The sequence below is a fragment of the Microplitis mediator genome, chromosome 9, assembly GCF_029852145.1.
Source record: "Microplitis mediator isolate UGA2020A chromosome 9, iyMicMedi2.1, whole genome shotgun sequence".
Classification (NCBI taxonomy): Eukaryota; Metazoa; Arthropoda; class Insecta; order Hymenoptera; family Braconidae; genus Microplitis; species Microplitis mediator.
The window spans coordinates 1,861,832-1,878,707 of record NC_079977.1 but is presented as its reverse complement, the minus strand read 5'-3'; the positions used below and the strand labels follow the sequence as shown (position 1 = coordinate 1,878,707).

Genomic DNA, 16,876 nt, shown 5'->3' with positions numbered 1-16,876 from the left:
TAATTAATAAATAATTGAATACAATAATGTTAGCGTCTCTGAAAAAGATTTCAATAAGAAAAATTTAATTTTTTAACTGAAACTACTCAAAAAAATCTGGGCGTCGGGCCAGCCCCATAACTTCCCGCTGTTTTCGAGCTCAAGAAGCTTGAAAACATCACTGTGAATATATTTTCAAGCTCGAAGAGCTCGAAAATGTTATTACATGCAATCGTTTTTTTATGAGCTTTTCAAGCTCTAACAAGTTACGTTTTATGCTAGAGTTTGAAATGTTAAGACTCGAAAATCATTAATGAAGTAGCGGCTTTTTAAATTTTTATTCTCGATTATGTTCTCTGAAATAAATGTATTGAGGCAGAAATCAATGTCAGTGATCAAAATCAAGATTTGAATGAGTTTTGACTTAGGTCAGAGCAATAATCTATGGAATATCCGAGAAAAACATTAAAGACTGGGTTTTTTCAATTTATTGCTGACAATATGTTTAAAACTAAAGAACAAGTTATATGACATTATCTGATGATCGGAAGAGACTATAAAGAGAAAGAGTTGGTATGATTTCAGACATATTTGAGCACATTATATCTGTTTATATATGAACAGATCAAGTTATGTATGATCAGACCTGGCCAATTTTTGGATCTGGTCATATATAGACAATTATGCATGATCATATATGATTAGACAAAATCTTTTTTCATCGGGTAAATAATGTATTTTTATTCTATTTTAGTCTAGTCGAGAAGTTGAGTTAAATCTCATTTAATAAATCATTTATTAACTAGTAATAAATCTTATTTGGCTCAAATAAATACTTCTTACAGTGCAAGAGTTAGAAAATTAGGAGCAGGAAAATTTAGCAATGGATAGCAGGATAATCAGGTAATTAGGTAATTAACAATTTGCCGATAATTTTAATTACTTTATTTTACGTCATTAGAAGAGATAATGTATATTCATGCAGCTAATAATTATACAATGTAATTAATTTACCTCAGGAAGGTCAGCAAATTACTTATCGCTGGTATATTTCATTTAAAATCGATTTTTTAACTTAAAAAAAATAACAGATAAAACGAATTTCTTTTATGATTGTTGCCTATTTTACCTCAAGATCGGATTTGCCCAGTTGGTAATATCATATTTCAGATGAAAATAAAAAAAATCAGTAAACGTTTTTAATGAACTGTTTTGACTGTCCAACGTGCCTCATAATTATTCACCAATCATAGCTCGGCACTTTTTATCAATAAAAAATGTTATCATCTCTAATATGGTGGCTCACTTTACCCCATATTTCTGTAAAACTCGACGAAATAAAACTTTTTTTAAGAATAAAATTTTTTGATATCTTGCCTAGCTTTCAAGATATCAAGAATTTCTTATGTGTGTACGTGTATGTATGTGTGTATGTGTGTATGTGTAGCGTGTGTGAGTAGATAATTAGTGGGGTCCAGGGGCAAAGTCCTGGTAGGGTTCAATTTTCCACAAAAATCATTTGGTGGCGCCACGGAAACCGTAGACTTGTTAAATATTGCCGCATTGTCGACAATAGCCGAAGGCTAACGCGGCAAACGCGATACTTTATGTTACTTTTCACTAACAGATTGGGCATAGAAACTACATCATAAAAATTTTTGGTGTGAAAATGGCCCCCGAAGATTTTGCAGCTCTTTTTATCTCTTCAAGCTCAAAGATTGTGATGTCGCATTTTCATTGCGAAAATTCAAGTAATGAACAATAAAAAAAAAAAAACTGCTCGTTCCAAGAAATCCTATTTTCTGTGTAGATTTATTTCTAAATATATTTAAAAAAGCTCAAAATTTTTAGTGAATTAGAATTTAATGAGTCGGTTCATTTTTTAAAAATGAAACACCTTTTTTTTTCAAATTATACTACGGGTTACATTAGGAAATTAAATAAGTTATATTACAAGATATTTATCATAATCAAATTTAATACATATATTTATGTACATTACGATTTTGAGAAATTTTGATAAAATCGTAATGCGAACTCCAGTCGATTAATTTTGGTGACATTACCCGTTTTGCCATTGGCACTTTCCTGGAGAGTTGTAACGAGAACATACATAATGGAAACAGCCACAGGGGTAACCTTCACTTATGTCACACTAAAAAAAAAATCTTCGTAATTCTAAAATCAATTAAATATAAATGTATCTCTAATGTGAACTATCGGGAGTTAATTTTAAAAAAGTATTTCTTGGTACAAAAAATTATTATTCGCCCCTAGAGAAGTATTGCTATCAATTCATAATTTCTTGGGACAAGAAATACTTTTTTTCTGTGCAAAAAATGAGTCAATTAACCCAAAATACGGAGTGAATAATTATCTCGGAAAATAGTTACAGTCGACTCTGTCTAAAGGTTCCACGCCGGGACCGGACCATTGCCTAAAGGTTCCCTCCCCACCATCAGCACTTCCCCTACAATATATTCCCCTCGAGCGCCGAGGCGCACGCCAAAACGAATACATTGCGCAGTAAACATAACCTCAAAAAAACGTACATTTAAAGTTAGCGCTCGAAAACTGAATTGTGATTCGTCACTCGAGAAAGCGGGTGGGGGAATATCCGGGAACCTTTAAGCAATGTATCCTGGAACCTATAGACAGCGGGAACCTTTAGGCAGAGAACCTTTAGACAGAGTCGACTGTAGTACGTAAACAGATTTTTCATTTCACATTTTTACGTCAACTTATTATTTATAAATTATATTGTTATATAAGATTTAAAATACCCAATTGCCGAGACAACTGCCAAATGCCACTGCAGCCAACAATTGTATGATTAATAAAATTGAAAAAAGGACAATCACTATCTTTGCCATTTTAATATTATTTTAAATATATAAGTATATATTCATATGTATGACCGTACGAACAAAAAATTTCAAATGATTAAATTCCTTTCGTGTTGGTAGTATTATCTAACCCCACGTAACGAAAATATACATGGTGCCACTACATCAAGATGGAACCCGCGCATGCGCGCTAGAATTATTTTTTCTTCAAGGCTCAATGTGTTTATTAATTTATTGCCAAAAAAGGAAGAAATTGAAATTTTTCTCACATGAACCTCCTTAATAATTTATTTAAAATAATCCCCATTATTGTTAAGAAAAAAATATATATATTTATATAAAAAAGTTTTGAACTATAGGTATTCGGTATGAAAATTACAAAGTAATTAATTTTATCGACACTGATAAATGTTTTAAATAATGTCCTTGCTGGTATAACAATAAATTGCTTATTTATCTACTTATGTAAGTACAGTAATTACGCAATTATTTTTTTTTTAATATTTCGACGTAGGCTCGTAAAAAATTGTATTGCTGTTGGATTTTATTTTATTTTCTGCCGAATAAATATCGATAGATATAAATTTGTTAAGAAATTATTAGATAGAAATTGAAGTTGAATAAATACAATTAGAGCTTTAGATATCAGTATATTTATTGACAGTCATACATTTGCGCGTTAATTGTTGTTTCAAAAATAAACTACCTGATTATTTTCCTCCGTACTGGCGTTCGCAGACGCCTTCGGAGAAGATGTTGGAACAAACATGGCGATTGCAGCAGCTGTAACCTTTTATCGGGTGACACTGGAAAATGGAAATTTTATTATATATAATTAAATATTAATAATTTTAAAGTTTTGTTTACTTTAATAGGCATTTATTTAAATTTTCTTACCCAAGCCCCACCACAATTACGATCTGCGGCCGCAAATGTCGCCACCAATGCGATTATCAAAAAAGACAATATCATAACTTTGAACATTTTTGGATTTTTTTTTGTTTCTCACAATTTCTGTGAAAAAAAATATGTTTTAGATAATCGATTACATTGAACTGCAATTGACTGATAATTTGGTGATAATCCGCGATTTAAAAATGTCGGATAAAAAGTCGCGGATTTAATGTCTTCGGATTACGAGTGACGGAACCGATAGTTTTATTTATATCGATTTTTATTAATTAAAATGATAAGTTTTTTTATAGACATTCTTTATATAGGGGAAGGGGGGGGCAAAAGGGGGTAGGGTAGGCCAAACGGGGTACCCCCAAAATTTTATAAAAAAAAATTTTATATTTTAAATGGTTTTTAAACTTTCCAAAATCACTTCTGTAAATATAATTAAGCGTTACTTTGAATTTTTTTTGATAAACTTTTTCAAAAATCATTTGTCAGTTGAAAAATATTAATGACGTTTATTTCATGATAAAAACTATTAAAATTTTTTTTTCTTCTTTTGTATCCAATAAACATGTAAAATATAATTTTTCTTTATGTAAATTACTTACAAAAAAATTCAAATTAATCAAATTCGTTTAAAATCCAGAAATTTTTTTTTACCTTTTTTAGGGGGTACCCCACTTTGCCCGCACAAATGAAAAATTTTTTTTTCAACGGTAACTGAAAATTTCTTCTATTTACTTTGAAAATCATTAAAAAAAAAAGATTCAGCGTATTTGAGTCCTCGAAAACTTGGTATTTCCTTTAGTACCCCCTTTTGCCCCTCCTTCCCCTATATACTTTTTTTATAAGAAAAAAAAAATCCCTGATGACAAAATATATGACACATGTCTCAATACTCAATACATTGATACAGATTATATGACATATATTTTTTCATATGGAATCTTTACAAAAAAAAAAAATTTTTTTTTAAATATTTAAAAATGTATATCAAATATAACTTTTGTGTAAATTAAAATGAATAAATTAAATTTAGAATTCAATTTATAAGCAAATTCGTAAAAAGATATTAAAAAAAAAATATATATATACATAAATATTTATGTTAAAAAAAAGCAAAATTAAAAGAATAAAAAATATGGGTAACACGACTAAATATCCACGTAAAAATTCCCCATAAAAAATATCCGTAACATCTATGAAAAATAAAAAATCATAAATTTATTTGGCCTTTTTTCAGGAGTTTCGTGTGATTCTGTCACATGGAAATTTTTCGTAGACATCAAAATTCGTAGATAATTTTTACGTGGATATTTATGGCTGCCCAATTTCAAAACACAGTGACAAATTTTTCGAAATCGATTTTTTAGTATTTTTAGATCCAGTGGAGTCTTGTGAACATGATTTGATGTATATTTCAAAAATTTTATTTTTGTCAGTTACTGTGTTTTGAAATTGGGCAGCCGTTTGGTCCTGTCACCTAAAATATGAAAACGGATTTAAAAATATAAACTTACAAAACGATATCAACTTTTAACTCTCGCGCGATTGGAGATGAAGAAGACGTCTGCATTGATCGATTAAAATCAGAGCTTTTATATGCATTTAGTTCCCTTGGATTATGCATGTTTTCATCAAAAAACATTACTCTGTGATGTAATGAAAATAAATTACGCAAAAATTTTTTCTCTGAACGTCAATGAATGAATATTCACTTATCTCCACTAATACATTGCTAGAGAGTTATCTAAAAGTCAAAGTCAGGCGTAGAAAAAATTTTTTCAGCCAACATAGCTAACGCGTTATCGATCAAAACCTATTGAACCCTTGATAAAAAAATAGTATGCAAATAAAACATCACACAGTTGTGTGGAAATTTCTTCATATATTAATCTACATAAAAATGATTGCTTAGTTTTAAAAATATGTCATGATCTTGACCATTAACCGCAGAGTAATAAAAAAATATTCGAGACTTTGTACCATAGACTTATCATTAGACATGAGGAGCCAAAAAAAACCACCATAGTTATTATATATCGTGAGCTTACTCTAGTTCACATGCAATTTTTACGTCGACTGGTCCATAGGTCTCGTTCCCATCTCGAAAATAGTAACGGTAGCGGACATTAGCCAGCACGAGCAGCCTCTTCATTTCTCTTTGTTATTATTCCTACTTTATTATTAGCCTCGAGTTCTCTGGGGTTTTTTAAAAAAATGCCCAGGGCTGTTCCCATGGATTAGCCCTCAGGAATTCGACTCAATATGGCGCCCATCTATTTTTTTTATCGGAAAAAAATTCATAATTGTTCTGTGGAGTCTTAACTTTTATGATAACTGGGGCAAAATGAACAGTAGACATTAGTCTGAAGCGTGGAATGATAAAAATAAATATTTAATAGGATGCGTCATATGGAAAATAAAAAACAATTGACACGAGGATCGTTGGGCTCATGGGTCTCGGTCACGACCTCGATAAAAATGCCAATGCCACAATATATACATCGAGCATGAGTATGGGAGTTGTGTCCAGAGATGCGGCTGATGCCTTTACGGAGGCGGCGTGTGGGCGAATTCCCGGACACGCGTCTACTCGTGAGCCAGATTAATAAAACGCGTATGCCGGCTTTCTCACGACCCGCGGGCTAAACTCTCTACCCTATTGTTCTACACAAGCACAATAATATCGTTGTTATTACTGTTATTATTATGATATGACCAAACAAAAACGATACTCAAAAAATGCACGAGAGAATCTGTGCTCTCTAAACATGAATTAGTGGAAATTTCATTAATTACGTCAGTGAAACAGTATTCACTTCATAATCAGTGTATTTAAATAACAAATTAGTGAATTCTCACTAATAAATTTAGTACTATAATTTTCACTAGCAAATTAGTGATTTTCACTACTGAACTAGCGATATTTTCATAATTTCTACAAGTCAAACTGTTATTCACTTCTTAATTTATGAATTTCACAATTTCACTAGTAACTTTAACTAGCAAATAATTAAATATTTTACTAGATATAAATATAATTAATAATTATGGTGCTATTTTTAAAAATTTTAATAAAAAACTTTCAAAATAAAAAAAAATAGAAGTACAGAACAATAATAAATTTATATGAAGAGTACGTCAATCATAACATCACGGATTTTTTATTTCTTCATCAGTTATTGTTTGGTATCATAACGAATATACTATTTACACTCGCGCGATCACATGCGTAGGTCAGCGCAGTGGATAGCATCAAAGACTTTGAATCGGAAGGATGCAGGTTCGAGCCCAGCAGTCACCGGGATTTTTTCATCAATCAAAATCATGTATACTTCCTCTAAGTAATGATTCTAATACATTAATCACATTTCGGATCTAATTACAAGTGTCTTATATTTTTTTTCGCAATATAATATTTTTTTTCACCGATGAAATCAGTGGGTTCCCATATTCACTTTTCAATTTAGTGGATTCTCATATTCACTTATCAAATCAGTGAATTCCAATATTCACATATTCATTTAGTGAATATTCACTAATTCTGCGTGGTACGATTGTAGCATTGACAATTAGTGAAAAATCACTAATTCATATTTAGAGAGTGGCCTAAAAAAAAAATGGTGTGCATTTTTAAGAAATAAATTGTTTTAAAAAAGTGAGTAACGAAATTATTGAAACGAGTGGACGAGCACAATCTCAATGGTCGTCGAAGCGGGTGGACGGCGATGGTTAAAGCTGACGGTTGGTTTGGCCCAGTGGAGCGGACACCCGGAGGAAGCACACCCGCCGGAACGTGGCACGCTTTGTGGGCTCTTCTGCCTCTGGTTCTTTCATTTAAATTCAGCTCTTCTCCTGCTTTACCATCCCGACGTGTGTCTTCCCCTCCCCACACAGACACACACTCACAGAACACATGCACACCCCGATGGTGTGCATACCCAAAGTATGACTTACACAAAGGCCTCGAAATTCGATAGAGAAAGAAATGTAAGAAACGTGGAACTGCGCACCACTAGCCGGAACCGTCGATGCTGTGTCCATCTTTACCATCTTTTATATTTGCATACTTTAAAAACGTCATTTAGACATTAGAACACCGCAATATCTTAATTATTTATCTAGAAAATCGACTAGTGTGAATCCTACATGCAAACAACTTATAAAACCTTGTTCACTTTTTTACAAACTCACGCACTATTAACTGCCTCAGCTAACCGGATACAAATTACAACCATTTAGGCACACCCTTGCCACGCAATAGACTAAATTATCGATTTTCAATGCACACCCGTTTATGATCTGCTAATAATGTTAAATTTCATCAATCCCGTCCACTGCTTGCCACTTTTCATCATTAAAACCACCATGGTGTGCATAATGGTGTGCTCGAGAATGGTGTGCATAAATTTAAAAGTACCATAACTCGGGCTGTTTTGATGCGTTTTAATTCAATTTTTTTGTTATTTATAAGGCATTAATGCGACGCGTATATTTATGGTGAGTTACGTCGGGGGGTAATGAGCGAGTCGAGGCATCGGGCGTTTGGAGGGCATACCCACCGAGCGCGTCACCGTACTCCGTAACGACGAAACCGGAACGCACAATCTGCACTTGGTAATTGTTTTGTGGCGACTCTACCGAGTTTAAACTCATTTTTTTATAAATAAAATGGTGAGACTGTTAACCTCGTAACGTTACTAAATTTCATAAATTTAAATAAAATTTTATCTTTTTTCTTCTTCTTCTTCTTCTTCTTCTTCTTCATTACTATGGATGTGGATAAAGGGATTGTAAATATATGTAAGGGTCAGCTGGGATGACCCTACGAGCAGTTAGACGAGAAAACCGATGCCCCCAGTGTACACGCGATAACGCGTCGTGAGGAGGTTGCTGGGGTCAACCGGGTCAAGTGATACTGCCACGCGGCGCACGCAACCGTCTGATGCCTGCTTGTTTTCATTTCTGTCTTTATATTCAACGCTCATGCGTATGGAATCGTATTAACATGAAATAAAATACCAGAAAAATTTTTAAATTCAAATTTCAAAAATAGGCTTTCGAAATCCCATTTTCCGAAGTTACTGTCAAAAATTTGTTTACTTTTTCTTGCTTGCTGGCATCTTGATGAATTTTGTCCTCATTTATAAAATTTTTTCTTGACAGAAGCACCTGCTGCAAATCCTTGCACACATTATCCTTGACATTATTCGGCTATTGCGCCTCGGGGAATCAACGCATATAAAATCAACCACGCCCTCTCAACACTTAGTGTCGTTGTATATATTACTCACCTTAAATTATTTTTATAGATAAAGTAGAGCATTTTATTTAAATCATTCCATACTTTATCTTATCTCATATACTATAGCCGCCAGATTTTTTTTTTCCAGCCGGGCCATAGGATCGAATTCCCCCCCCCCCCCCCCCCCTAGCAATTTTTACTATCGTCTCAAAGTCAACTTATTATTAAAATTGCAATTTTTTTTTATACTGATATTTTAATATTTTCGCATTCATACTTCAAACTTGAAAACGTCAGTTATCGATAAGGATAATTAATATAATTTGAGTGCATCGCGAACGATAACAACAAGTAAGCTATGAGTGAGTTTCAATGCCTATGAAGAAAAAAAATATTTCATTACGTAAATAGTCATATTTCTGAGGACGAATATAAAAATGAAAATTTTGACAATATTCGCAATAATAAATTTAGAGATTTTTTGTTTGAGTGCACAATTGAGCGGTGAAGTCGATGCAGATGATTGCGACCTTCAGACAGTGGCCTCCTTGGGAGCAAGTGCCGATGCTGGGGGAGAAAATGAAGTTGATGTGCAAGCAAATTTTCCATCGTGCAAGTGTCTGAGGCGTCTGGATCTTCAAGGATCTTTGGGGGCCACAGGCTCCGCTAGTGTTGTTTCAGACGGTAATACTAAAAAGGGTGACGTTTTTCAAAGTATTTCCGTTATTGTAAGTCAACAAACATTTTATTATTTAACAATGAAATTGCACACCTCTATAATTTTTTTTATTGTTCAATACGAGTCATTATAAAAAAATTTTATAACAAGTGCTCGTTGGTCTGTGATCGATAAAAATTCTACTGGATATAACTTTTGAACTCCATTTTGTTTTTTTTTTCTATTATAAATATACTACAATTATATTTATCATTAATTACGGTTATTTATAAAATTAAAGATACCGGGGGTTAATTGCATCGAAACAGAAACTTACGAAGAAGAATCAGTTGAAGGAGAGTCCGAAAGTGCTACGAATATTGTAAGTTAAATACACACATAAAATATCTGTTTTTGTAATCTAACTAACTTAAAATTACAATGTCTAAGGACTCAGGCACTGAACCTATCGAACCTGAGCCTACTGAACCTGAATCTGTCGAACCTGAGCCTACTGAACCCGAACCTACCAAACCCGAACCTACTGAACCTACTGAACCCGAACCTACTGAACCTGAACCTACTAAACCCGAACCTACCGAACCCGAACCTACTGAACCTACTGAACCTGAACCTACTGAACCTGAACCTACTGAACCTGAACCTACTGAACCTGAACCTACTGAACCCGAACCTACCGAACCCGAACCTACTGAACCTGAACCTACTGAACCTGAACCTACTGAACCTGAACCTACTGAACCTGAACCTACTGAATCTGAACCTACCGAACCTGAACCTACTGAACCTGAACCTACTGAACCTGAACCGACCGAACCCGAACCTACTGAACCTGAACCTATCTTACCCGAACCTACTGAAGCAGCCCAAGGTTATAGTTATATTGCAGATATAAAAAGAATAGACTTAATAACGGATGAAAATGATTTCATAAAAACAGAAGAAACAAATAATGAAGTAGATGTACCCCTTGAATTTTATGAAACAATGGAGAAAGGCAATGATTTTAAAATAGTAATTATTATTTTTCAATTACTCTAATAGTTACACTGAAATATACACTGAAATAAATTTCCGGAGTGAACGCAAAGCGATAACTTTTTTATTTATTTAATCCCCTCGGAGTGAATTTTACTCCGAAGGGGCAGCTTGAGAAATTTTAACAATAAAATTCACTCCCGGAACTCCGGAAACTCCGGAACGGAGTAAAGTCGGATTGAATTTAAATTCGTATCCACTCCCGATTTTTTACAGTGTATATATATAGACACAATTAAAATAATTATTTATTCATAAATAATAGTACTATGTCGAAATGTATGTAACTCGCACTCTGGTTTTCGAGTCATTTGGTAATAAAATAAAACGTGCATGCGACAATTCATATCCTGAGAGAAGTGTTGAAGCCAATGTTTGGAAAATTTTCAATTTAGCTGTCATGGGTGGCAAAGAATGTCCCATTGAAAAGGTATTTCAACAGCAATTCAAAATTTTTTTACAGACCACTTAAAGTATCGATAGGTAATAAAATAGTTTATGTGTATAAATTTTTAGGGTGACAATTATAGTATCCCTTGGAAACTTGCGCAAACAGAACTCACGTTCAATGAACCAATACCGTGTGGAGAATACAGCTTGCAGATGTATTCCAATACACCCAATGGTCAATACGCAATAGGGATTACATTTAGATGGACGATTTCAAAAAATGATCATAATTGCACTGATGAAGTTCATGACTTAAAATAATTATTTCTAACAACGGAAATTCTTATCAAGGAAAGCGCGAATAAGATTTGAATCTAATTTTAAATTTCAAGTATCCCATTGGTTTTAAGTTTTCTACGAATGAAAAACTGAATTTTAATTCATTAATTCAAAAGTGGAAATAAAATTACCGAAGCATAATTTATATAAACTGGACAATTAATTATTTGTAGAGATGCTTAATCATTTTGAGCCACTTGCCAACAAATTTATTAAATTCCCTACAGTAGTCCCTCAGAACAAAGGAATTTTTCGAGTTAAAAATTTACAATAGACAAAAAGAATGGATTTGTAAAATTACAAGTGTAAAAAATATAAACTCCAAAGCAGATTCCGGTTCCATTTCGATGCATTTCAGGTCGCACCGCACACATCCGCTTTTGATTTCCGTATCAACAAACAGGTGGACGTTAAAACCCTCTTTGGACTATGGCTATTTCCGTTCATGTGTCCGTTACTGTATACATCGTCGATGTATTAAACATACACATATATATCTATATATACTTACGTATATAGAATGGATTTAAATTTGCATTGAGGATATCCCGTAGTGGAAATACTTGTCAACTGATTCAACCTAATGGAATAAGTCCCAGGCTTTGAAATAAAAATCAAAGACGTGTTCAAACTTTACTATATTTTTATCTGTGTAATAACATATACCCCCTATTATATAAATAGTATCATACATTAACATATATGATCATACATGAAGTAATATATGGGCTCATATATAATCATAAATGAAGTCATATATAATCATACATGAACAGATATGATCATATCTCAGCATTTTTTCCCGGGTAGTCTATATATTAAGTGCGATTGTGTATAAGACGCGAATTAAGACGAGCCGGAGCTCAGGTTGTCAAAACAACGAGTGTCTTATACAGAATTGTGCTACTACACAAAGAAAGTATTCTTGTTTGAAATACTATAGTATTTATTAATTACCCGTGGGTCCATATTTCAACATCACAATTATTTTTTACACTATTTTTTGTATTAAACGTCTGCTAGCAACAATTATACAATATTCAAAAGTTGGCGCGAAAATGAATGTTTAGTTAGGTTAGACGGTGCCGTGTGAGGTGACGACTGCGGAAAGTCGTATAGGGCTCACAGCTATCTAATAGATAGTTACTGGAATGATACGGTATTGTTACCATAAGCCACTATATTTAAATGGAATTAAAACCATTTTTATATAGTGGAAACCTAAACAAGCAAACATACAAATAACCTTCTCAATAAGACAATTTATAGATAAATTAAGAAAAATATAGATAGCCCGAACTGGGAATCGAACCCAGACCAATTCGGTATCGCGCCGAGTGCTCTACCAGTTGAGCTATCCGGCACTATACTATATTCCATTCAATTTGATCTATAACTTATTGAGCCACATCGTCCATCGTATGGTAATACACCATTTAAATATATGTCGCGGATTTTACGTCACGGATCTATTGTCCACGGATTACGATTCGTGTCACCAAGCATACGTATTGTTGTGGTAACGATCTACGAGTTACTATACTTTAGATCGTTCGAGGAGCAATATTTTTTTTTCCGTGCACTTTCTAAAACTAAATTAGTGAAAAACCACTAATTACTTGTGAATATTCACTAATCTAAATTGTCCAAAGTATACGACTATGAATTAGTGACTATTCACTTTTTGAATTAGTAAAAAAAACAACATATAGAATTAGTGAAAATTTCACTAATTGAATTAGTCAAAAATGTACTAATTCACTTGTTGACGAGGATTTATTTGGAAAAATATTGTATCGTTGCTAATAATATTGTATCAAAATATTATTATTATTATGATTATTATTTGTAATTGATTATAAAATTTTTTTAGCAACTTGATCGACTAAATTAACAATGAAAATTACTTTCATACGGTAAATATTTAAATCATAATTATAACTCATAACCTGAATCTATTGTCAATGATGGTTTTGATTCAGGTTCGGTAAAAAAAGTTGGAGTAAAAATATAAAGCTATTAAAAAATAACAAGATGTATTATTTAGCAACTAAATTAGGTTTTATCTAATTAACTTACTTTAATTAATACTGTTCAGTTGTATTTAAAAATTATCGTAATTAATTTTGCCCTGAATTTGATAATTCAATGATAGAATAAAAAGTCCTTAAGCGAGGCGCCACTAGTAATCATTGTAGAATCCGGGGAATCACTAATGAATTAGTGAATCTAATTCAAAATCACTAATTTTGTAGTGAATTTTAAGATCACTATTTCAATTAGTGAAATTTTCACTTATTTAGTTTTAGAGAGTGAGTATCTTATACAGAATTGTACTACTACACAAAGAAATTATTCTTGTTTGAAATACTATGGCGTCATGGTAATGCCGGTCCATATTGGCCACCTTATGGAAATTGAAATAAACACGAAAAAATTACTATGACCATAGTAAAATTCGGTTGCGTAACAACATATCCGCGACATAATATCCACGACAAAATATCCGCAACATAATATTCGCAGACAAAATAACCACACGATAAAATATCCGCGGAAATAATATTCGATGAATAAAATATCCACGGACAGAATATCCTGAAAATTGATGTAACAAAGGTATGAATTCATGACATCAAACTTTTCATAGTTAAAACAACAGTAAAAGAAAGTTTATCGCCAAATATTTAATCAATTGAATATATTTTATTATCCTCATATATAAAAAATATTTTGTCAAAAATATTTTTAATAACGTTCAAAATTTAACTGCTAAATTTTTAAATCATCAATTAAAAATCTTTATTTTCCTGTTAAATCATACAAATATATATATTACATATATATAAATTTAATATTTATGTTACATCTTACGGCTAATTAATATTTGTCGCTATCACACACGTACAACCTGAAACACGATAATCACTTTTAATTTAACATGCTCATGGGTTTTATAACTTTTAAAATAAAAAAAAGTATTGGAACATTCTACAGAACCTGTATCGTCATTTAATAACATTAATTTGAATGCTGATGTATTAAAATTCCGATATTAATTTTTATAAATTTAATTTTATAAATCAATTCTAGTCACCATGGTCTTGACCATGCGGGAAAATTATTTATCTTTAGCAATAATAATTAAAATTTTTTTAAAATTAATTATATTGAATAAAAATTAATAATTAAAATTATTAAATAGAAAGAATTTGTCGAAGGAAAGGGAGAGAAATTACTGGATTATTAATAAGTGGTGGTTTTATTAAATGTAAGACTTTTAGTAATTGTTGATTGTGCATTGTATTGTGAAATCTAAATGTTTAAATTATGTGAGCTGTAATAGTTTTCAACGAGTCTAGGGTCTTATTCCTGTTGGTTTATTAAATTGCATGGAATTATTATTGAGTGGATTATTATTTACTGCATTACATGTAATTAGATAATTGTATAATTGAGTTACGTAGTTGAGGTTTTTATCTCTATGTAGATAAATATTTTTTTATTGCTGCATTATGATTATTTTTTAATAGACTATTTATTTATGAATTTGTTTAGTTTCAATTTTCGGATGCGGGTTTGGTTTTTTGAAATTCTCTTCGGAAAAAAAATTTATTTGTTTAATTATTAAAATTTTTCATTAATCTAGACATTTTGACGAAGAAAATGACCCCTCATAAAGTAGTTTACGGCCACCGGAAGTACTTCAAATAAATAATTAAAAATTGAATGAAAAAATTGACGGTCGAATTTTTACTTTTGGACGGGGGTTTAGTTTTTTGAAATTCTCTTTGAAAAAAAAATTTATTTGTATAATTATTAAAATTTTTCATTAATCTAGACATTTTAACGAAGAAAATGACCCCTCATAAAGTATTTTTTGGCGACCGGAAGTACTTCAAATAAATAATTAAAAGTTGAATGGAAAAATTAACAGCCGAATTTTTACTTTTGGACGGGGGTTTAGTTTTTTGAAATTCTCTTTGGGAAAAAAATCTATTTGTTAAATTATTAAAATTTTCTGTTAATCTAGACATTTTGACGAAAAGAATGAGCCCTAAAAAAGTAGTTTATGACCACCGGAAGTATTTCAAATAAATTATTGAAGATTGAAAAGAAAAATTAATGATCGAATTCTGACTTTTTGGACGGAGGTTTAGTTTTTTGAAATTCTCTTTGGGAAAAAAATTTATTTGTTTAATTATTAAAATTTTCTATCAATCTAGACATTTTAACGAAGAAAATGACCCCTCAAAAAGTATTTTTTGGCGACCGGAAGTATTTCAAATAAATTATTGAAGATTGAAAATAAAAATTAATGATCGAATTCTGACTTTTTGGACGGAGGTTTGGTTTTTTGAAATTCTCGTTGGAAAAAAAATTTATTTGTTCAATTATTAAAATTTTCTATTATTCTAGACATTTTGACGAAAAGAATGAGCCCTCAAAAAGTAGTTTATGACCACCGGAAGTATTTCAAATCAATTATTGAAGATTGAAAAGAAAAATTAATGATCGAATTCTGACTTTTTGGACGGAGGTTTGGTTTTTTGAAATTCTCGTTGGAAAAAAAATTTATTTGTTCAATTATTAAAATTTTCTATTATTCTAGACACTTTGACGAAGAAAATGAACCCTCAAAAAATGATTTTTGGCTACCGGAAGTATTTAAAATAAATGTCCAAAATTAAAAGTCAACTTTCGCGATTTCCTCTCGAATAATTTTGATCTCCCGCAAAAAATAACAGTCAGTACGTGGACTCAATCACATTATTGAGTGTTCAGTCCAAGTAATAGCATTAATTATTTAGTAAAAACAATCGATAGCGTGACTTCGAGATATGAAAAATATTTTGCTGATCAAACTTGCGAGATGATTCCGAGAAACCCCGAGGCCTATTTTTGGGTGTGTAATGTATTCCAAAAAGCTGAAAGGGTCAATATCGCTGCGTTATTTTTTATTTTTCCATGTCGGAGCTTTTTTTTTATCGTGAGACACGTAACCTCCTGAATGATCGGTGCTCGATCCGCCAGTCGGCAATAATTCATGTAAATATAAATAAGTTTATGCGCAATTTAAACTCCTATTTCATGAATTTTTTTCTTTATATTATTTCTCGGATGCGCTCAATGCGGTAAAAGAAAGACGAGAGACCTTTCATCTCTGGATTCTCTCACAGCTTGATGCTACCTCCAGGCTACAGTCTCTTGCGTATATATTTATATATTTATATATGTATGTGTACTCCGCGTGGGTGCACGCAATCTCTTATTTCTTTAAACGTCATAATGCTACCGGGCGGAAGAGAACGAAGCCCTGTAGTAGAGAAAATTCCCAACAAGCCATCATCATCATCATAATCATTCTGGAATTCCCACAATTATATAACTGACGTCTTGAAAAGTCTGAGTCTTGCCCAATCCAACAGCGAATTTATTTTTTTTTAATGACTGCTA

The 16,876-nt window shown here is 32.0% G+C and overlaps 1 protein-coding gene and 1 long non-coding RNA gene across 2 annotated transcripts; one reads left to right on the top strand and one right to left on the bottom strand.

Moving 5' to 3' along the window:
• Nucleotides 1-1,976: 1,976 nt before the first annotated feature.
• On the bottom strand, nt 1,977-5,396 carry LOC130674939 (uncharacterized). Its single transcript, XR_008991181.1, has 4 exons — nt 5,246-5,396; nt 3,723-3,839; nt 2,763-3,631; nt 1,977-2,134 (listed from the first exon to the last, which is right to left on the bottom strand). It is a non-coding gene; the product is annotated as an uncharacterized LOC130674939 (long non-coding RNA).
• Nucleotides 5,397-9,292: 3,896 nt separating this feature from the next.
• On the top strand, nt 9,293-12,030 carry LOC130674368 (PGC-1 and ERR-induced regulator in muscle protein 1-like). Its single transcript, XM_057479680.1, has 5 exons — nt 9,293-9,701; nt 9,933-10,013; nt 10,082-10,666; nt 10,956-11,120; nt 11,207-12,030. The coding sequence occupies exons 1-5, from the start codon at nt 9,411-9,413 to the stop codon at nt 11,399-11,401; spliced, it is 1,317 nt and encodes a 438-aa protein (XP_057335663.1). The 5' UTR covers nt 9,293-9,410; the 3' UTR covers nt 11,402-12,030.
• The last annotated feature ends 4,846 nt before the right edge of the window (nt 12,031-16,876 follow it).

Bases quoted from the DNA above. Each gene is read 5' to 3' on its own strand.
- LOC130674368 (XM_057479680.1), top strand. From the start codon at position 9,411: ATGAAAATTTTGACAATATTCGCAATAATAAATTTAGAGATTTTTTGT. The intron at 10,667-10,955 runs GTAATTATTATT...CATAAATAATAG, and splicing joins AAGGCAATGATTTTAAAATA to TACTATGTCGAAATGTATGT. The intron at 11,121-11,206 runs GTATTTCAACAG...ATAAATTTTTAG, and splicing joins AAGAATGTCCCATTGAAAAG to GGTGACAATTATAGTATCCC.